This window comes from Somniosus microcephalus, chromosome 2, assembly GCF_052327205.1.
Source record: "Somniosus microcephalus isolate GS21.2 chromosome 2, FLI_Smic_1.0, whole genome shotgun sequence".
NCBI lineage: Eukaryota > Metazoa > Chordata > Chondrichthyes > Squaliformes > Somniosidae > Somniosus > Somniosus microcephalus.
Genome location: NC_140988.1, coordinates 388334700 through 388357354, shown reverse-complemented (window position 1 = coordinate 388357354; position 22655 = coordinate 388334700). Strand labels below are relative to the sequence as shown.

Here is a 22655-nt window from a genome sequence, read left to right as displayed (position 1 = left end):
GCCGCGGGCTTGGGTTATTGTTGTGGCTTACTTAGAAATTCACCTTAACTCAATACCTGTTGCAGCGAAATAGCCGCCGCGGTTAAAGCTGTAAACTTCGGCTTACTTGACAATAACGTTGTGGAAGTTGGTTTGCGCTATTTGCCCAATTTAAACATAGTTACTTCAAGTCTACAGCACAGAAACAGGCCATTCGGCCCTACTCCAACTGGTCTATCCAGCTGTTTGTGTTCCACATGAGCCTCCTTGAGGTGTATAGAATTATGAGGGACCGAGACAGAGTGGATAGAAAGGTCCTATTCCCCTTAGCAGGGAGGTCAATAACCAGTGGCATCGGTTGAAAGTAATTGGAGAAGGATTAGAGGGGATTTGAGAACTTTTTTCACCCAGAGGGTGGTGGGGGTCTGGAACTCACTGCCTGAAAGGGTGGTAGAGGCAGAAACCCTCATCACATTTAAAAAGTACTTGGATATGCTCTTGAAGTGCTGTAACCTACAGGGCTACGGACCAAGAGCTGGAAAGTGGGATTAGGCTGGAGAGCTCTTTTTCGGCCGGCACAGACATGATGGGCCGAATGGCCTCCTTCTGTGCCGTAAATTTCTATGATTCTATTCTATGATTCCTCCCACCCTTCTTCATCTATGTCCATCAACAGATCCCTCTATTCCTTTCACCCTCATGCATTTATCTAGCTTCCCCTTAAAAACATCTAAACTATTCGCTTCAACCAATCCCTGTGGTAGCGAGTTCCACATTCTCACCACTCTCTGGGTAAAGAATTTCTTCTGAATTCCCTATTGGGTTTATTGGTAATATGGGGTGAGTCGTTAGGGTGCTGGGGTTAGCGTGTTAGGGTTAGTGGTTAGGATTAAGGTTAGTGTTAGGATTAAGGGTCAGGGTTGTGGTTATGGTTAGTGGTTAGGACAAGGGATAATGGTTAGGGTTAGTGGATTAGGGTTAAAATGAGGGAATTGGATGTAATATCTCCAAATTTGTAGATGACACAAAGCTGGGTGGGAGGGTATGCTGTGAGGAGGATGTCATGAAACTCCAGTACGATTTGGACAGGTTGGGTGATTGGGCAGAAACATGGCAAATGCACTATAATGTGGATAAATGTGAGGTTATCCACTTTGGTGGCAAAAACAGGAAGGCAGATTATTATTTGAACGGCAATAGATTGGGAGAAGGGGAAGTGCAAAGAGACCTGGGTGTTCTTGTGCACCAGTCGCTGAAGGTAAGCATGCAGGTGCAGCAGGCGGTTAAGAAGGCAAATGGTATGTTGGCCTTCATAGCAAGAGGGTTCGAGTACAGGAACAAGGATGTCTTGCTGCAGTTGTCCAGGGCCTTGGTGAGACCGCACCTTGAGTATTGTGTGCAGTTTTGGTCACCTTACCTGAGGAAGGACGTTCTTGCCATGGAAGGAGTGCAGCGAAGATTCACCAGGCTGATACCTGGGATGGCAGGAATGACGTATGAGGAGAGATTGGATTGATTGGGCTTATACTCACTGGAGTTTAGAAGATTGAGAGGGGATCTCATCGAAACCTATAAAATTCTGTCAGGCCTGGACAGACTAGATGCAGAAAGGATGTTTCTGATGGCTGGGGAGTCCAGAACCAGGGGTCACAGTCTAAGGATAAGGGGTAAGCCATTTAGGACTGAAATGAGGAGGAATTTCTTCACCCAGAGAGTGGTGAACCTGTGGAATTCTCTGCCACAGAGGGTGGTGGAGGCCAGTTCATTAAATATATTCAAGAAAGAGTTGGATATATTTCTTAAGGCTAAAGGGATCAAGGGATATGGGGAGAAAGCAGGGACCGGGTACTGAATTTGGATGATCAGCCATGATCTCATTGAATGGCGGAGCAGGCTCGAGGGGCCGAATGGCCTACTCCTGCTCCTATCTTCTATGTTTCTATGTTTCTTCTATGTAAAACCCACAATTGAAAACCATAGTGTCACTGGACTGAATTAGAGTTAGTGTTAAGGGTTAGTGGTTAGGATTAAGGATAGTGGTTAAAACAAAAGCACTGTTGATTGAGGTGACAATTTCATTTCATGTTTTCACCTCACACGGACGAGTCACAAAACAGATTAATGAATTGTTCATTCAAGAAACCTTTCTGGCCCAAGCCTAATTTCCTCATTTCTTTCACATCTCTACATTTCTCACAGAAAAAGACATCCGGGACATTATTTTAATTTGTTCCTGGGATGTGGGCGTCGCTGGCAAGGCCAGCATTTATTGCCCATCCCTAGTTGCCCTTGAGAAGCTGGTGGTGAGCCGCCGCCTTGAACCGCTGCAGTCCGTGTGGTGAAGGTGCTCCCACAGTGCTGTTAGGGAGGGAGTTCCAGGATTTTGACCCAACAATGATGAAGGAACGGCGATACACTAAAGTCAGGATGGTGTGTGACTAGGAGGGGAACTTGGAGGTGGTGGTGTTCCCATGCGCCTGCTGCCCTTGTACTTCTAGGTGGAAGAGGTCGCGGGTTTGGGAGGTGCTGCCGAAGAAGCCTTGGCGAGTTGCTGCAGTGCATCTTGTAGATGGTACACACTGAAGCCACGGTACGCCGGTGGTGGAGGGACTGAATGTTTAAGGTGGTGGATGGGGTGTAAATCAAGCGGGCTGCTTTGTCCTGGATGGTGTCGAGCTTGTTGAGTGTTGTTGGAGCTGCCCTCATCCAGGCAAGTGGAGAATATTCCATCACACTCCTAACTTGTGCCTTGTAGATGGTGGAAAGGCTTTGGGGAGTCAGGCGGTGAGACACTCGCCGCAGAATACCCAGCCTCTGACCGGCTCTTGTTGCCACAGTATTTATGTGGCTGGTCCAGTTAAGTTTCTGGTCAATGGTGACCCCCAGGATGTTGATGGTGGGGGATTTGGCAATGGTAATGCCATTGAATGTCAAAGGGCGGTGATTAGACTCTCTTGTCAGAGATAGTCATTGCCTGGCAGTTGTGTGGTGTGAATGTTACCTGCCACTTATGAGCCCAAGCCTGAACGTCATCCAGGTCTTGTTGCATGCGGGCTTAGACTGCTTCATTATCTGAGGAGTTGTAAATGGAACTGAACACTGTGCAGTCATCAGCGAACATCCCTACTGCTCACCTTATGATGGAGGGAAGGTCATTGATGAAGCAGCTGAAGATGGTTGGGCCTAGGACACTGGCCTGAGGAACTCTTGCAGCGATGTCCTGGGGCTGTGATGATTGACCTCCAACAACCACAACCATCTTCCTTTGTGCGAGGTATGACACCAGCCAGTGGAGAGTTTTCCCCTTCATTCCCATTGACTTCAATTTTACTAGGGCTCCTTGATGCCACACTCGGTCAAATGCTGCCTTGATGTCAAAGGCAGTCACTCTCACCTCACCTCTAGAATTCTTTTCTAATGAAAAGTAATCGACCTGAAACGTTAACTCGGTTTCTTTCTCCACACATGCTGCCTGACCTGCTGAATATTTTCAGCATTTTCTGTTTTTATTCCTAGAATTAACTCTTTTGTCCATGATTGGGCCAAGGCTGTAATGAGGTCAGGAGCCGAGTGGTCTTTGCAAAACCCAAACTGAGCATCGGGGAGCAGGTTATTGGTGAGTAAGTGCCGCTTAATAGCACTGTCACTTTGCTGATGATTGAGAGTAGACTGATGGGGCAGTAATTGGCCGGATTGGATTTGTCCTGCTTTTTGTGGACCGGACATACCTGGGCAGTTTTCCACATTGTCAGATAGATGCCAGTATTGTAGCTGTACTGGAACAGCTTGGCTAGAGGCGCGGCTAGTTCTGGAGCACAAGTCTTCAGCAAGAAAGCTAGCATGCAGGTACAGCAAGCAATAAGGAAGGCAAATGGCATGTTGGCCTTTATTGCAAGGGGGTTGGAGTATAAGAGTGAGGAAGTCTTGCTACAATTGTACAGGGTCTTGGTGAGACCACTCCTGAAGTACTGGGCACAGTTCTGGTCTCCTTATCTAAGGAAGGATATACTTGCCTTGGAGGCGGTGCAGCGAAGGTTCACTAGATTGATTCCTGGGATGAGAGGGCTGTCCTATGATGAGAGATTGTGTAGAATGGGCCGATACTCTCTGGAGTTTAGAAGAATGAGAGGTGATCTCATTGAAACATACAAGATTCTGAGGGGGATTGACAGGGTAGATGCTGAGAGGTTGTTTCCCCCTGGCTGGAGTGTCTAGAACTAGGGGGCATAGTCTCAGGATAAGGGGTCGGCCATTTAAGACTGAGATGAGGAATTTCTTCACTCAGAGGGTTGTGAATCTTTGGAATTCTCTGCCCCAGAGGGCTGTGAATGCTAAGTCTTTGAGTATATTCAAGGCTGAGATCGATAGATTTTTGGACTCTAGGGGAATCCAGGGATATGGAGATCGGGCGAGAAAGTGGAGATGAGGTCGATGATCAGCCATGGTGTTATTGAATGGCGGAGCAGGCTCGAGGGGCCGTATGGCCTACTCCTGCTCCTATTTCTTATGTTCTTATGTTGTTGGGGCCCGTAGCCTTTGCTGTATCCAGTGTGCTCAGCCATTTCTTGACATCACTTGCAGTGAATCGAATTGGCTGAAGACTGGCTTCTGTGATGGTGGGGTCATCAAGAGGAGGCTGATATGGATCACCCACTCGGCCCTTCTGGCTGAAGATGGTTGCAAACGCTTCAGCCTGGTCTTTTGCACTCACGTGCTGGGTTCCACCATCATTGAGGATGGGGATATTCATGGAGCCTCCTTTGCCCGTTAGTTGTTTAATGGTCCACCACCATTCACGACTGGATGTGGCAGGACTGCAGAGCTTTGAACTGATCTGTTGATTGTGGGATCGCTTAGCTGTGTGTATAGCATGCTGCTTCCACTTTTTAGCATGCATGTAGTCCTGTGTTGCAGCTTCCCCAGATTGGCACCTCATTTTTAGATACGTCTGGTGCTGCTCCCAGCATGCTCTTCTGTACTCCTCACTGAACCAGGGTTGGTCCCGTTTGATGGTAATGGTAGAGTGAGGGATATGCCGGGCATGAGGTTACAGATTGTGGTGGAATACAATTCTGCTGCTGCTGATGGCCCTCAGTACCTCATGGATGCCCAATTTTGAGCTGCTAGATCTGTTCTGAATCTGTCCCATTTAGCACGGTGGTGGTGCCACACAACACAATGGAGGGTATCCTCAGTGTGAAGACAGGTCTTCGTCACCACAAGGACTGTGCGGTGGTCACTGCTACCAATACTGTCATAGAAACATAGAAACATAGAAGATAGGAGCAGGAGTCGGCCATTCAGCCCCTCGAGCCTGCTCTGCCATTCAATGCGATCATGGCTGATCATACAAATTCAGTACCCTGTTCCTGCTTTCTCCCCATATCCCTTGATCCCTTGAGCCTTAAGAAATATATCCAACTCCTTCTTGAATATATTTAATGAATTGGCCTCAACTGCCTTCTGTGGTAGAGAATTCCACAGGTTCACCACTCTCTGGGTGAAGAAATTCCTCCTCATCTCAGTCCTAAATGGCTTACCCCTTATTCTTAGACTGTGACCCCTGGTTCTGGACTCCCTGACCATCAGGAACATCCTTCCTGCATCTAGTCTGTCTAGTCCTGTTAGAATTTTATAAGTTTCAATGAGGTCCCCTCTCATTCTTCTAAACTCTAGCGAATATAAGCCCAATCGACTCAATCTCTCTTCATACATTATTCCTGCCATCCCAGGTATCAGCCTGGTGAATCTTCGCTGCACTCCCTCCATGGCAAGAACATCCTTCCTCAGATAAGGCGACCAAAACTGCACACAATACTCAAGGTGTGGTCTCACCAAGGCCCTGTAGAACTGCAGCAAGACATTCTTGTTCCTGTACTCGAACCCTCTCGCTATGAAGGCCAACATACCATTTGCCTTCTTAACCGCCTGCTGCACCTGCATGCTTACCTTCAGCGACTGGTGCACAAGGACACCCAAGTCTCGTTGCATTTCCCCTTTTCCCTATCTATTGCCGTTCAGATAATAACCTGTCTTCCTGTTTTTGTCACCAAAGTGGATAACCTCGCATTTATTTTATTGCGTTATATTGCATCTGCCATGCTTCTGCCAATCACCCAACCTGTCCAAATCATCCTGGAGTTTCTCTGCATCCTCCTCACAGCACACACACCCACCCAGCTTTGTGTCAGCTGCAAACTTAGAGATATTACATCTAGTTCCTGCATCTAGATCATTAATATATATTGTGAATAACTGGGGTCCAAGCACCGATCCCTGTGGTACCCCACTAGTCACTGCCTGCCACTCAGAAAAAGACCCGTTTATTACAATTCTTTGCTTCCTGTCTGCCAATCAGTTCTCTATCCAAGTCAGTACCTTACCCCCAATCCCATGTGTTTTAACTTTACACGCTAATATCTTAAGCGGGACCTTATCGAAAGCCTTCTGAAAGTCCAAATACACCACATCCACTGGTTCTCCCTTATCTATTCTACAAGTTACATCCTTAAAAAATTCCAGTAGATTAGTCAAGCACGATTTACGTTTTGTAAATCCATGTTGACTTTGTCCAATCCTGTCACTGTTTTCCAAGTGCTCTGCTATTACATCTTTTATAATGGACTCCAGCATTTCCCCCACCACTGATATAAGGCTTACCGGTCTGTAATTCCCTGTTTTCTCTCCACCACCCTTTTTAAATTGTGGGGTTATATTAGCTACCCTCCAATCCATGGGAACTATTCCAGGGCCTATAGAATTATGGAAGATGATCAGCAATGCATCTACTATTTCTAGGGCCACTTCCTTAGTACCCTAGGATGTAGATTATCAGGCCCTGGGGATTTATCGGCCTTCAATGCCGTCAATTTCCCTAACACTATTTCCCTACAAATACTGATATCATTCAATTCCTCCCTCTCATCAGACCCTATGTTCCCCGACATCTCTGGAAGGTTATTTGTGTCCTCCTTTGTGAAGACAGAACCAAAATATGTATTTAATTGGTCTGCCATTTCTTTGTTCCCCATTATAAATTCCCCTGATTCTGACTGCAAGGGCTTACGCTTGACTTCACCAATCTTTTTCTCTTCACATATCTATAGAAGCTTTTACAGTCAGTTTTTATGTTCCCTGCAAGCTTACTCTCATATTCTATTTTCCCACTGTTAATTAATCCCTTTGTCCTCCTTTGCTGAATCCTAAACTGTTCCCAATCCTCAGGTTTGCTGCTTTTTCTGGCCATTTTATATATCCTCTCTTTGGATCTTTTCTATCGCTAATTTCCCTTGTTAGCCACGGTTGAGTCACCTTTTTTGTTTTATTTTTATGCCAAACAGGGATGAAGAAATTCTGTAGTTCATCCATGCAATCTTTAAATGTTTGCCATTGCCTATCCACCATCAACCCTATAAGTAACATTCCCCAATCCATCCTCGCCAACTCGCGCCTCATACCATCGTAGTTTCCTTTATTTAAATTCAGGACCCTAGTTTCTGAGTCAACTACTTCACTCTCCATCTTAATGAAGAATTCTATCATATTATGATCGCTCTTCCCCAAGGAACCTCGCACAACAACATTGCTAATTAATCCTTTCTCATTACATAATACCCAGTCTAAGATGGCCTGATCTCTTGCTGGTTCCTCGACATATTGGTCCAGGAAACCATCCCGTATATACTTTAGGAATTCCTCCTCCGCAGTATTGTTACTAATTTGGTTAGCCCAATCTATATGTCGATTAAAGTCACCCATTAAAGTGCCCTTATTGTACGCGTCTCTAATTTCCCATTTAATGCCATCCCCAACCTCAGCATTACTGTTTGGGAGTCTGTATAAAACTCCCACTAATGTTTTCTGCTCCTTGGTATTTCTCAGCTCTACCCATACAGATTCCACATCATCAGGGCTAATATCTTTCCTTACTATTGTGCTAATCTCCTCTTTAACCAGTAATGCTACCCCACCTCCTTTTCCTTTTTGCCTGTCTTTCCTGAATATTGAATACCCTTGGATGCTGAATTCCCAGCCTTGGTCATGCAGATGCAATATAACGTGGATAAATGTGAGGTTATCCACTTTAGTGTCAAAAACAGGAAGGCAGATTATTATCTGAATGGCAATAGATTGGGAGAAGGGGAAGTGCAACGAGACCTGGGTGTTCTTGTGCACCAGTTGCTGAAGGTAAGCATGCAGCTGCAGCAGACGGTTAAGAAGGCAAATGGTATGTTGGCCTTCGTAGCGAGAGGGTTTGAGTACAGGAACAAGGATGTCTTGCTGCAGTTGTACAGGGCCTTGGTGAGACCACATCTTGAGTATTGTGTGCAGTTTTGGTCGCCTCATCTGAGGAAGGTTGTTCTTGCCATGGAAGGAGTGCAGCGATGATTCACCAGGCTAATACCTGGGATGGCAGGAATGACGTATGAGGAGAGATTGGGTCGACTGGGCTTGTACTCGCTGGAGTTTAGAAGAATGAGAGGGGATCTCATCGAAACTTATAAAATTCTAACAGGACTAGACAGACTAGATGCTGGAAGGATGTTCCCGATGGTCAGGGAGTCCAGAACCAGGGGTCACAGTCTAAGGATAAGGGGTAAGCCATTTAGGACAGAGATGAGGAGGAATTTCTTCACCCAGAGAGTGGTGAACCTATGGAATTCTCTACCACAGAAGGCAGTAGAGGCCAATTCATTAAATATATTCAAAAAGGAGTTGGATATATTTCTTAAGGCTAAAGGGATCAAGGGATATGGAGAGAAGGCAGGGACCGGGTACTGAATTTGGATGATCAGCCATGATCGCATTGAATGGCGGAGCAGGCTCGAGGGGCCGAATGGTCTACTCCTGCTCCTATCTTCTATGTTTCTATGTGCAGCTGAGCCACTCGTAGTGCCACTGACTTGGCTCTTGCTGCATTCCCCTGAGAAACCATCTCCCCCAGCAGTATCCAAAATGGAAAATCTGTTGGAGAGGGAGATGGACCCAGGGGAATCCTGCACTACCTTCCTAGTTCTTTTACTGTGTCTGGCAGTCACCCATTTCCTGTCTGCCTGTGCACTCTTTACCTGCGGTGTGACCACCTCATTAAACATGCTATCCACGAATATCTCAGCTTCGCGGATGCTCCACAGTGACTCCAGCCGCAGCTCCAGCTTCGAAATGCGGATTTCGAGTAGCTGTAGCTGGAGACACTTCCTGCACATGTGTTCGCCCTGGACTCCGAAAGTGTCCCTGACTTCCCACATAGCACAGGAGGAGCACTCCACGTAGCCGAGCTGCCCTGCCATGTCATACCCTTAATTTACTCCCTTTACTTCCTTTAAATTAAAGAATATTAAATACACTAGGGACGTTACTTCCCTTTAAACACTACTTACTCTAAACTAGAGACCTTACTTTGACTTTAACGACTGGACTATAGAAATACTCACCAGGTCCTAATTACTAATCAGCTCCTTCCCTGGTTGTGACGTCACTTTAGCGGTTTCGCAGTTGTTGTTGTTTGACTGCTCCCGCTCTCGGACGCTTTCCTTGGTGTACAATAAGAACCAATCCCTACAGGGTGAAAAGTTAATAAAAACTAAGGCGAAGCAAGGGAGCTCCTCCTTCCACTCTTCACCTAACTCCCTGACTCACTCAACTCACAGCACTCTCTTTAAACCGCACTCAGTCTCTGCGCTCAGTCTCCACCCAGGGTCGCTCTCGGTGCTGCTGCCAGTGAGTCTGGGCCGCTCTCTCTCGCTCCCCGCTCTTTAAATCCTCGGTCTCTGCGCTCAGTCTCCACCCAGGGCCGCTCTCGCTGCCACCAGTGAGTCTGGGCCACTCTCTCTCACTCCCCGCTCTTTAAATCCTCGGTCTCTGCGCTCAGTCTCCACCCAGGGCCGCTCTCGGTGCTGCTGCCAGTGAGTCTGGGCCGCTCTCTCTCGCTCCCCGCTCTTTAAATCCTCGGTCTCTGCGCTCAGTCTCCACCCAGGGCCGCTCTCGGTGTTTAATCTGGTTTCCCTAATTAACGGTCTTCAGCTGCTCTGAATTGTAGGCCTTGGATATCCCTTTATAACCCTGCTTAATGCTGGGAAATTTAGATTTTAAACTATAAACAGTAACAGTAAATGTGAAACAAACAAACGTTTGATTTTAATAACCAGTTAAGACTCCCTGACTCACCCAACTCGCAGCACTCTGTTTAAACCGCACTCCTATCAGTATCAGTGTTCCCTGCATTTAGTGTCTCAGTGTCAGTGGTCTCTGGATTTGGTCTTTCGGTGTCAGTGGTCCGTGGGGTTCGTGTCTCAGTGGTCCCTGGGTTTGGTGCCTCATTGTCAGTGATCCCTGGAATTGGTCTCCGGGTGTGAGTGGTCCCTGGATTTGGATTTCAGCATCAGTGGTCCCTGGAATTGGTGTCTCAGTGTCAGTGGTCTCTGGATTTGGTCTTTCAGAGTCAGTGGTCCCTGGATTTGGATTTCAGCATCAGTGGTCCCTGGATTTGGTGCCTCATTGTCAGTGGTCCCTGGATTTGGTCTCTGGGTGCAAGTGTTCTATGGATTTGGTGTCTCAATGTCAGTGGTCTCTGGATTTGGGGTCTCAGTGTCAGGTGTCCCTGGATTTGGGGTGTCAGTGGTCCCTAGATTTGGTCTCTCATTGTCAGTGGTCCCTAGATTTGGTCTCTCATTGTCAGTGGACCCTAGATTTGGTCTCTCATTGTCAGTGGTCCCTAGATTTGGTCTCTCATTGTCAGTGGTCCCTAGATTTGGTCTCTCATTGTCAGTGTTTGCTGGATTTGGTCTCTGGGTGTAAGTATTCTCTGGATTTGGTGTCTCAATGTCAGTGGTCCCTGGATTTGGTGTCTCAATGTCAGTGGTCCCTGGATTTGGTCTGTGAGCGGAACTTCGCTGTCACCATCTCCGCCTCCCAGTCCTTTCACTCAGCAGCCTTTCGTCTTTTTCTCAGCTCTCTTTTTTCAGCCTTCCTGTTTTGCTCCTTTTAATGCCAGGCAAAGTGGGACGTCTCCCCATCGAACCCCCTGAGCTTTTTTATTGCGCCACTCCACTTCTTATCAGATATTTTTCATTTAAGGCGATGTCTAGCAGCAGAGTGCGAGGCCCCAGGGCAGAGTTGGTGAGTGAAGGAGGAGCCGGGATTCTGGGAGTGAAGGTGGAGCTGGGATTCTGGGAGTGAAGGTGGAGCTGGGATTCTGGGAGTGAAGGTGGAGCTGGGATTCTGGGAGTGGAGGAGGAGCCGGGATTCTGGGAGTGAAGGTGGAGCTGGGATTCTGGGAGTGAAGGTGGAGCTGGGATTCTGGGAGTGAAGGTGGAGCTGGGATTCTGGGAGTGGAGGAGGAGCCGGGATTCTGGGAGTGAAGGTGGAGCTGGGATTCTGGGAGTGGAGGAGGAGGAGCCGGGACAGAGCAGCCTCAGCAGGATCAATCTGGGAATTAATCAGTCAAGTTTCGAGAGCACTTGGGAAATTTCCCCGTAGCCAGCCCACCTCTGAGAGGCAGCCTCGGAACCAAAACTTCAGACACCAAACTCTGGAGGCGGACACATGCCTGCGGCATCACTCCGGGAGTCATAGAATCATAACGGCACAGAAGGAGGCCATTCAGCCCATCGAGTCTGTGCTGGCTCTCTGTAGAGCAATCCAGTCAGTCCCATTCCCCCGCTCTATCCCCGTAGCCCTGCAAGTTTATTTCCCTCAAGTGCCTATCCAGTCTCCCCTTGAAAACATTGAGTGTCTCCGCTTCCACCACTTCCGTCGGCAGCAAGTTCCAGACCCTCACCACTCGCTGCGTAAAAAAGTTTTTCCTCACGTCCCCCCTGTATCTCTTGCCCAGAACCTTAAATCTGTGTCCCCTAGTCCTTGTACCATCAACTAGTGGGAACAGCCTTTCCCCGTCTACCCTATCCAAACCCGTCATAATCTTGTACACCTCGATCAAATCACCCCTCAACCTCCTTTGCTCTAATGAAAACAAATCCAGCTTCTCCAACCTGTCCTTGTAGCTAAGATCCCCCATCCCCGGAACCATTCTGGTAAATCTCCTCCGCACCCTCTCAAGGGCCTTCACATCCTTCCTAAAGTGTGGTGACCAGAACTGGACGCAATACTCCAGTTGTGGCCTAACCAGCGCTTTATAAAGGTTCAGCATAACTTCTCTACTTTTGTACTCAATACTTCTATTTATGAAGCCCAAGATACCATATGCTTTGCTAACCACTCTCTCAATATGTCCTGCCACCTTCAGGGACCTATGCACATTAACTCCCAGGTCCCTCTGTCCCTGCACACTCTTTAAAACTGTGCCATTAAGTGTATATTGCCTCTCCCTGTTCCTTCTGCCAAAATGCATCACCTCACATTTCTCTGTATTAAATTCCATCTGCCACTTGTCTGCCCATTCTGCTAGCCTTTCTATGTCCTGTTGCAGTCGATTGGTATCATCCTCACTGTTTGCCATACCCCCAAGTTTGGTGTCATCGGCAAATTTAGAAATTCTACTCTGTATTCCAATATCCAGGTCATTTATATGTATCAAAAAAAGCAGTGGCCCCAGCACTGACCCTTGGGGAACACCACTGTCTACCATCCTCCAGTCTGCAAAACAGCCATTTACCATAACTCGCTGTTTCCTGTCCTTAAGCCAATTCCTTATCCAAGCTGCCACTGCCCCACCTATTCCATGAGCCTCAATTTTGTTAACCAGCCTTCTATGTGGTACTTTGTCAAACGCCTTCTGAAAATGCATGTAGACAACCTCCATTGCATTCCCTTCATCAATCCTCTCTGTTACTTCATCAAAGAATTCAATTAGATTAGTCAAACACGATCTGCCTTTTACAAATCCTTGTTGGCTCTCCTTAATTAGCTTAAACCTCTCCAAGTGCCCGTTAATTTTTTCCTTGATTATTGTTTCTAAAACTTTACCCACCACTGATGTTAAACTGACCGGCCTGTAGCTACTGAGATTGTCCTTACACCCTTTCTTGAACAATGGTGTCACATTTTCCACTTTCCAATCCTCAGGCACCTCCCCCGCATCTAGGGAAGATTGGAAAATTATGGCAAGCCCTTCCGCTATCTCCTCCCCCAATTCCCTTAGCAACCTGGGATGCAAGCCATCTGGACCAGGCGACTTATCCACTTTAAGCATACCCAGCCTTTCTATTACATCCTGTCTATCAATTTTCACCCCTTCCATTGCTTCTACCTTTTCCACTTCTACTGATATTTTGTCAACATCCACCTCCTTAGTACACACCGATACAAAGTACTCATTGAGTATTCTAGCCTTGCCCTGCGCCTCTAAGCATATATCACCTTTTTTGTCCCTAATAGGCCCCACCCCGCCTCTTACTACCCGCTTACTGTTTACATGTTGGTAAGGAGTAAGTGATCCTGGTAAATGACACACGCCTGGGGCATCACTCCGAGAGTGATCCTGGTACATGACACACGCCTGGGGCATCACTCCGAGAGTGATCCTGGTACATGACACACGCCTGGGGCATCACTCCGAGAGTGATCCTGGTACATGACACACGCCTGGGGCATCACTCCGAGAGTGATCCTGGTACATGACACACGCCTGGGGCATCACTCCGAGAGTGATCCTGGTACAACACGTACCTCATGTCGTCTTTGCTCCTTTTGCAAGGACAAGATGCAGGAATCCTTTGAATACAAATCTGAGTTGGCATTTTTTTGCGTTAATTTATTTTGAAATAACGATATAATTATCTGCATTGTTTAATTTCCATATATTTGTGAAACAGTAACAATTAATTTTACAAAATGTTAAATTAATATTTTTACATAAACAAATAATTCAGGCAAAAATAATTAGTTTTTTTTCAGTAAAAGCTACAAAGCTGAGCTCCCGGTGAAGCAGTGTTTGGAACAGGATGAAGGCTCAGCTGTTCGGGAGCAGGTTTAGGAATTGGTTTCAATATTAAGTGACAGGTTAGGGTGGAGATTTTTAATTGGCTTGTAGATACAACAAAGGGGAATCTTTCACACAAATTCGTTATTCCAGAGGACAGTTCTGGCAGGATGCACACTTGTGTAACCTCCCCCCGACCCAAGTGTAGACAGGGGTGGGGGGCACTGAGGGGGGGGGGGTGAAGGGGGGTCCGGGGGGTGAGTGAGGGAGGGGGGTGAGTGAGGGAGGGGGGGTGAGAAGGGAGGGGGTGAGGGAGGGAGGGGGGTGAGGGAGGGGGGGTGAGTGAGTGAGGGAGGGGGGTGCGGGAGGGGTGAGTGAGTGAGGGAGGGGGGTGAGTGCAGGGGGTGAGGGAGGGAGGGGAGGGTGAGTGGGGGTAAGAAGGGAGGGGGGTGAGTGAGGGGTGAGTGAGGGAGGGGGTGAGGGAGGGAGGGAGGGGTGAGTGAGTGAAGGAAGGTGAGTGGGGGAGGGGGTGAGGGAGGGAGGGGAGGGTGAGGGGAGTGGGGGAGGGGGTGAGGGAGGGAGGGGCGGTGAGTGAGGGAGGGGGTGAGGGAGGGGAGTGGGTGAGTGAGGGGAGTGGGTGAGGGAGGGAGGGGAGGGTGAGTGAGGGAGGGGGTGAGGGAGGGGAGTGGGGGAGGGGGTGAGGGAGGGGAGTGGGGGAGGGGGTGAGGGAGGGAGGGGAGGGTGAGTGAGGGAGGGGGTGAGGGAGGGGGTGAGTGAGGGGGGTGAGTGAGGGGGGTGAGTGAGGGGGGTGAGTGAGGGGGGTGAGTGAGGGGGGGGTGAGTGAGGGGGGGTGGAGGGGGGTGAGGGAGGGGGTGAGGGAGGGGAGTGAGGGAGGGGGTGAGTGAGGGGGATGCAGGGTGCGGCCCTGGGGGGGTGGGGGGACCACAAGACCCTAACCCCTCCCCCACAGTCACAAGCCCCTCCCCCCCAAAGATTGGGGCCCATCAGATTTTGCGGCCATTGCCCCATCGTATTCGCAGTGTCGTGTGAGTGACTCATTTCTCACTCCTTCTATCATTCCAGTTACACTTGTGTCTGGAGCCAGTTCCTTGGGTCCAGTTTGGCCCGAATATTTCTCCAGCTCTGCCGCTCAGGAGCGGGTGGAGAGAAGGCCTTTATCTCGGATTCGGGGCTGCTGCTCTCACTGCAGCTTTCACTGGAGCTCGTACACAATAGTGCAGCATATTGGTTAGACAAAGCTTCTGCCCTCTGCGCTTGACATTTCAAACTCATTAGTTTGGCATCCAAAGAAAGAGTCCGTGGCCGGGGAACGTGTCTCTGTGCGGTGGTGTCGGGGAAATCCTGCGAATTCCAGTCCTTGGCTGAGCCATTATCAACAGGTTGGTTTGCAATTGGACAGCTTTGTACCCGGTCTGTGCAGGAACTATCACCCTCTGAAATAACACTGCCAGCCGACAAGGGCACAATATTTCTCCAAACTGTTTTCGGAGTATCTTCAAAAAGCACGTACCAGGGGGGCAAGGCAGCATCTCCATGTCCCCCAATAGCCTGGACTCGCCTGTTCAATGTGTCTGTGACAGAGTCAATGTCATCTGGAGAGTCAATAGCTGAAGAGAGGAGAGAAAATAATGTTCAATTCTGTACCAGAGCAGAGGCTTTAATTGTGATTTCTGACAAACTTAACCTAGGGAACAGCTCAGAGCGGCAAGGAGTCTCACTCTATACAGCCATATCACAAATCAGACACGGACTCTGGGTGGAGTGGGACTGATGGACCAATGGTGGAATAATCAGACACGGACTCTGGGTGGAGTGGGACTGATGGACCAATGATGGAATAATCAGACATGGACTCTGGGTGGAGTGGGACTGATGGGCCAATGATGGAATAATCAGACATGGACTCTGGGTGGATTGGGACTGATGGACCAATGGTGGAATAATCAGACACGGACTCTGGGTGGAGTGAGACTGATGGACCAATGGTGGAATAATCAGACATGGACTCTGGGTGGATTGGGACTGATGGGCCAATGATGGAATAATCAGACACGGACTCTGGGAGGAGTGGGACTGATGGGCCAATGATGGAATAATCAGACACGGACTCTGGGTGGATTGGGACTGATGGACCAATGATGGAATAATCAGACATGGACTCTGGGTGGAGTGGGACTGATGGACCAATGGTGGAATAATCAGACACGGACTCTGGGTGGAGTGGGACTGATGGACCAATGATGAAATAATCAGACATGGACTTTGGGTGGAGTGGGACTGATGGACCAATGATGAAATAATCAGACACGGACTCTGGGTGGAGTGGGACTGATGGACCAATGATGGAATAATCAGACATGGACTCTGGGTGGAGTGGGACTGATGGGCCAATGATGGAATAATCAGACACGGACTCTGGGTGGAGTGGGACTGATGGACCAATGATGAAATAATCAGACATGGACTTTGGGTGGAGTGAGACTGATGGACCAATGGTGGAATAATCAGACACGGACTCTGGGTGGAGTGGGACTGATGGACCAATGATGAAATAATCAGACACGGACTCTGGGTGGAGTGGGACTGATGGACCAATGATGAAATAATCAGACACGGACTCTGGGTGGAGTGGGACTGATGGACCAATGATGGAATAATCAGACATGGACTCTGGGTGGAGTGGGACTGATGGGCCAATGATGGAATAATCAGACACGGACTCTGGGAGGAGTGGGACTGATGGGCCAATGGTGGAATAATCAGACACGGACTTTGGGTGGATTGGGACTGATGGACCAATGGTGGAATAATCAGACACGGAGTCTGGGTGGAGTGGGACTGATGGACCAATGATGGAATAATCAGACATGGACTCTGGGTGGAGTGGGACTGATGGACCAATGGTGGAATAATCAGACACGGAGTCTGGGGGGAGTGGGACTGATGGACCAATGGTGGAATAATCAGACATGGACTCTGGGTGGAGTGGGACCGATGGGCCAATGATGGAATAATCAGACACGGACTCTGGGTGGAGTGGGACCGATGGGCCAATGGTGGAATAATCAGACACGGACTCTGGGTGGAGTGGGACCGATGGGCCAATGGTGGAATAATCAGACACGGACTCTGGGTGGAGTGGGACTGATGGGCCAATGGTGGAATAATCAGACACGGACTCTGGGTGGAGTGGGACCGATGGGCCAATGATGGAATAATCAGACATGGACTCTGGGTGGAGTGGTGGCGGTCATTTATTAGCCCATACTTTTCCAAGTGACTCGGATTATTGTCTCTAAAAGTTTCTCCATCACCAACGTTAGTCTGACTGGCCTGTAGTTCCCTCTCCCCTTTCTTAAACAGGAGTGTAATAGAAACATAGAAAAATAAGAGCAGGAGTCGGCCATTCGGCCCTTCGAGCCTGCTCCACCATTCAATATGATCATGGCTGATCCTCTATCTCAATACCATTTTCCCGCTCTCTCCCCATACCCCTTGATACCTTTTGTGTCTAGAAATCTATCGATCTCCTTCTTAAATATATTAGAGAATTCCACAGGTTCACCACCCTCTGAGTGAAGAAATTTCTCCTCATCTCAGTCCTAAATGTCCTCCCCCGTATCCTGAGACTGTGACCCCTCGTTCTAGACCCCCCAGCCAGGGGAAACATCCTCCCTGCATCCAGTCTGTCTAGCCATCAGAATTTTATACATTTCAATGAGATCCCCTCTCATTCTTCTAAACTCTAGAGAATAATGTTTGCAATCCTCAAGTCCTCTAAGGAGGATTGAAAGACTGTGGCCAGAGCCTGCGCAATTTCCATCCTTACATCCCTTTCCAGGCGCAAATTCAACTTAGAGGGTGTGACATGGTAGCCATTACAGAAATGTGGCTGCAAGACGGCCAATACATGGAACTGAATATACCAGGTTATAAGGTCTACAGGAAGGATAGGGAATCTGGTAGAAGCGGAGGAGTAGCATTACTGATTAAGGATGAAATTACCTCTATGATAAGAGATGATATAATGAGAGGTAAGTAGGCAGTGTAGACCATATAGTAGGCAGTGTAGACCTTATCTGTAGAATTAAGAAATAGAAAAGAATTTAAGACTGTAGTGGGAGTTGTGTATAGGCCACTTGGTAGCAGCTGTAAAGTGGCAGAATGTATTAATGCAGAGATTAGACAAGCATGTAGTAAAGGCAGGGTAGTTTTAATGGGGGATTTAAACTTCTATATAGATTAGGATAAGCAGACGAGCTTATGTCAGAAAGGTAGCAAATTTCTTCAGTGTGTTCAGGACAGTTTTCTACAACAATATGTCATAGAACCAACAAGGGGCCATATTAGATTTAGTAATGAGTAAGGAGGCAGATTTAGTTAACAGCCTAATGGTGCGTGAACATTTATCTAATAGCGATCATAATATGATCGAGTTCAACGTAGTGTTTGGAAGGGAGACACACAAAACAGCGACTAAGATTCTAGATTTAGGTAAGGCTGACTTCAGTGCAATGAGACAGAGGCTGGTCACAGATAACTGGGAAAATCTGTTAATGGGTAAAACGACAGATCGTCAGTGGGAGGTGTTCAAAAAAGAATTGAATGTGATACAGAACCAATTTATACCCCTGAGGGGCAAGAGCCCTACTTGCCCAAAAAAACAGCCACAGATGACTAAAGAGGTAAAGGACAGCATAAAACTAAAGGAAACAGCACACACAAATGCAAAAACTAGCACAGATCCTGGCAACTGGGAGAGATGCAAAGAACAGCAAAAGGTGACAAAACAGATAGTAAGAGCTACAAAAAGGGAGTATGAAAAGAAACTTGCAAGGGATATCAAAATCAACACAATTTCTTTTTACAATTATATTCGGAAAAAGAGGGTGGTCAGGAGCAATGTAGACCGCTTGAAAACTGATAACGGTGATACTATAAATCAAAATAAGGAAATGGCGGACATGTTGAATAATAACTTTGCATCAGTATTTACAGTAGAGGAAGAGGCCTGGCATCCCAAGCAAACTATTATTGAATCAGGGACAGGAGCTCACCAGAATTAATGTAAGCAAATTAACAGTAATGAAGAAAATAATGGCACTAAAGCGTGACAAATCCTCAGGACCAGATGGTTTCCATCACAGGGTATAAAGGAAGTAGGTGAGCACATTGTAGATGCCCTAACTATAATCTTCCAAAGTTCTCTCGATTCAGGAACCGTTCCGTTAGATTGGAATATTGCGCATGTCACTCCGCTATTTAAAAATGGCGAGAGAGGGAAACCAGGGAATTCTAGACCAGTTAGCCTAACATCTGTTGTCAGGAAATTATTAGAGTCTATAATTAAGGATCGGGTGATTGAACACCTCGAAAAGTTTCAGTTGATCAGAAAGAGCCAGCATGGATTTAAGAACATAAGAACATAAGAAATAGGAGCAGGAGTAGGCCAATCGGCCCCTCGAGCCTGCTCCGCCATTCAATAAGATCATGGCTGATCTGATCCTAACCGCCAATCCACTATCACAGAACCATCTCCTGAATCTAACAGAATTAGACACACGAAATAGGAGCAGGATCAGGCTACACGGCCCCTGGGCCTGCTCCGCTACCCACAGGGCCATGTCCGATCCGAACCTAGACTCATGTCCAAATTCCTGCCCGCTCCCCGTAACCCTTAATTCCCTTTACTTCTAGGAAACTGTCTATTTCTGTTTTAAATTTATGTAATGATGTAGCTTCTACAGCTTTTTGGGGCAGCATATTCCATGGACCTACCACCCTCTGAGTGAAGTAGTTCCTCCTCATCTCAGTTTTGAAAGAGCAGCCCCTTATTCTAAGACTATGCCCCCTAGTTCTAGTTACACCCACCATCGGGAACATCTTCCCCGCATCCACCCGATCCAACCCCTTCACAATCTTATATGTTTCAATAAGATCGCCTCTCATTCTTCTGAACTCCAATGAGTAGAGTCCCAGGCCTAGAAATTCGGTTTTGGTCTTGCCAGGGCTGTAGCGCCAGAAAGTTTGCGCCAGCGGTAATGCGGCAGCGCGCGACGAAAATTCGGGTGCGCCGGGCCCAGACGGCGGCGGGCGCTAAAACCCTCCTTTAGCGCCTCAAAACGGGCGTGAACTTGGGTTTCCCGGCGCTAATCCCCCGCTGCGGCACCCGATGCGGTGCGGCAGGCGGGGGAACTGCAGGCCTCCTCCTCCTGTTAAGGAGGAGCTGCCTGCAGCCGACAACTGTCCGGCGGATTGACCCGACATCTGAGCCCGGCACCTCGGGGAAGTGCCGGGCTCGCATCAGACACTGATCAGGGCCGCGGGGGGAGAATGCAGGAGTCCGGGAAGGGAGGTGCGGGCAGGCGGCCGCCGGGAACGCGGCCGGCCGCCGCTCCACCTTTATGCGCCGGCGCACACTGGGGGAAGACTCTGTTGCCAGAGTCTTAGTTGCGCCTGCCACGGGCGAGGCGGGCGCAACTGAATTTCGGCTTGGGGCCGGGTTACCACGGCAACCGGGACGCTGCGCACACCGATGACATCATCGGTGCCGGCGCAGCGCTACCGGTGCAACGCCGATTTAGGGCCCCAGGGAATTTCTCAACTGGCCATAACTCCGGCGCTAGGCCCTCTAGCGCCTCAAATGCGGCGCTAAGCCTACCGAATTTCTAGGCCCCAATCTACTCAACCTCTCCTCATATGTCCATCCCCTCATCCCCGGGATTAACCGAGTGAACCTTCTTTGTACTGACTCGAGAACAAGTATGTCCTTTCTTAAGTATGGACACCAAAACTGTACGCAGTATTCCAGGTGCGGTCTCACCAATACCTTGTACAACTGAAGCAATACCTCCCTATTTTTATATTCTATCCCCCTAGCAATGAAAGCCAACATTCCATTGGCCTTCTTAATCACTTGCTGCACCTGCATACTAACCTTTTGAGTTTCGTGCACCAGGACCCCCAGATCCCTTTGTACTTCAGTACTTTCCAGTTTCTTGCCATTAAGATAATAACTTGCTCTACGATTTTTCCTGCCAAAGTGCATAACCTCACACTTTCCAGTATTGTATTCCATCTGCCAAATCTCTGCCCACTTACTTAGCCTGTCGATGTCCCCTTGCAGGTTTTTATGTCCTCCTCACTCACTACTTTCCCTCCCATCTTAGTATCATCTGCAAACTTTGATATGTTACACTCGGTCCCCTCCTCCAAATCGTTAATATAGATTGTAAAGAGTTGGGGACCCAGCACTGACCCCTGCGGAACACCACTAGTTACAGATTGCCAGTCTGAGAATGAACCATTTATCCCAACTCCCTGCCTTCTGTTAGATAGCCAATCCTCTATCCATGCCAGAATATTACCCCCAATCCCGTGATTTTTTATCTTAAGCAATAATCTTTTGTGTGGCACCTTGTCAAATGCCTTTTGGAAGTCTAAATACACTACGTCCACTGGTTCCCCTTTATCCACCCTATATGTTACTTCCTCAAAGAACTCCAGCAAATTTGTCAAACATGACTTCCCCTTCATAAAACCATGCTGACTTTGTCCTATTAAATTATGATTATCCAAATGTCCTGTTACTGTCTCCTTAATAATGGACTCCAAAATTTTACCTACCACAGATGTTAGGCTAACCGGTCTATAGTTTCCAGCCTTCTGTCTACTGCCCTTTTTCAATAAGGGTGTTAGATTAGCAGTTTTCCAGTCTGCCGGGACCTTTGCCGAGTCATGGGAGTTTTGGAAAATTATTACCAATGCATCCACAATCCCTACCGCCACTTCCCTCAAGACCCTAGGACGTAAGCCATCAGGTCCAGGTGATTTATCCGCCTTGAGTCCCATTATTTTACCGAGTACCACTTCCTTAGTGATTTTGATCATGTTTAGCTCCTCCCCCCCTTTAGCCCCCTGTTTGTCCAGTGTTGGGATATTCTTAGTGTCTTCTACTGTAAAGACTGATGTAAAATATTCATTCAGTGTTTTTGCCATCTCCATATTTCCCACCATTAATTTCCCAGTCTCATCCTCTAAGGGACCAACATTTACTTTAGCCACCCTTTTTCTTTTTATATAACTATAAAAACTCTTACTATCTGTTTTTATATTTTTTGCTGATTTACTTTCATAATCTATCTTCCCTTTCTTAATCAATCGTTTTGTTATTTTTTGCTGTCTTTTAAAGTTTTCCCAATCCTCTATCCTCCCACTAGATTTGGCTACCTTATATGCCCTTGTTTTTAGTCGAATACTATCCTTAATTTCTTTACTTAGCCATGGATGGCTATCTTTTCTTTTACACCCTTTTCTTCTCAGTGGAATATATATTTTTTGGAAGTTGTAAAATAACTCCTTAAATGTACACCACTGATCATGTATCGTCTTACCCTTTAATCTATTTTCCCAATGCACTCTACTCAATTCCGCTCTCATACCTTCATAGTCTCCTTTATTCAAGCTTAGCATGCTTGTTTGAGATCCAACCTTCTCACCCTCTAATTGAATATGGAATTCAACCATGTTATGGTCACTCATTCCAAGGGGATCCTTTACTAGGACATTTTAAATTAATCCCGTCTCGTTACACAGGACCAGATCTAAGGTTGCTTGCCCCCTGGTCGGTTCAGTTACATACTGCTCAAGAAACCCATCCCTAATACACTCAATGAACTCATCCTCAAGGCTGCCCTGCCCAATTTGATTTGTCCAATTAATATGATAGTTAAAATCCCCCATAATTATAGATGTTCCCTTATTACAAGCCTCAACT

General features: G+C 47.6%; 1 protein-coding gene across 2 annotated transcripts in view; it reads right to left on the bottom strand.

Annotated features, from left to right (window-relative positions):
• Positions 1-14732: 14732 nt before the first annotated feature.
• The window catches only part of rtkna (rhotekin a), a 303025-nt gene continuing 295102 nt past the window's right edge, over positions 14733-22655 (bottom strand). For both annotated transcript variants that reach the window (XM_085976431.1, XM_085976432.1), the window contains one exon: positions 14733-15486. In XM_085976431.1, coding sequence (XP_085832557.1) covers positions 14942-15486 — 545 coding nt within the window. In that variant the 3' untranslated portion in view covers positions 14733-14941. The remainder of the gene's footprint in view (positions 15487-22655) is intronic.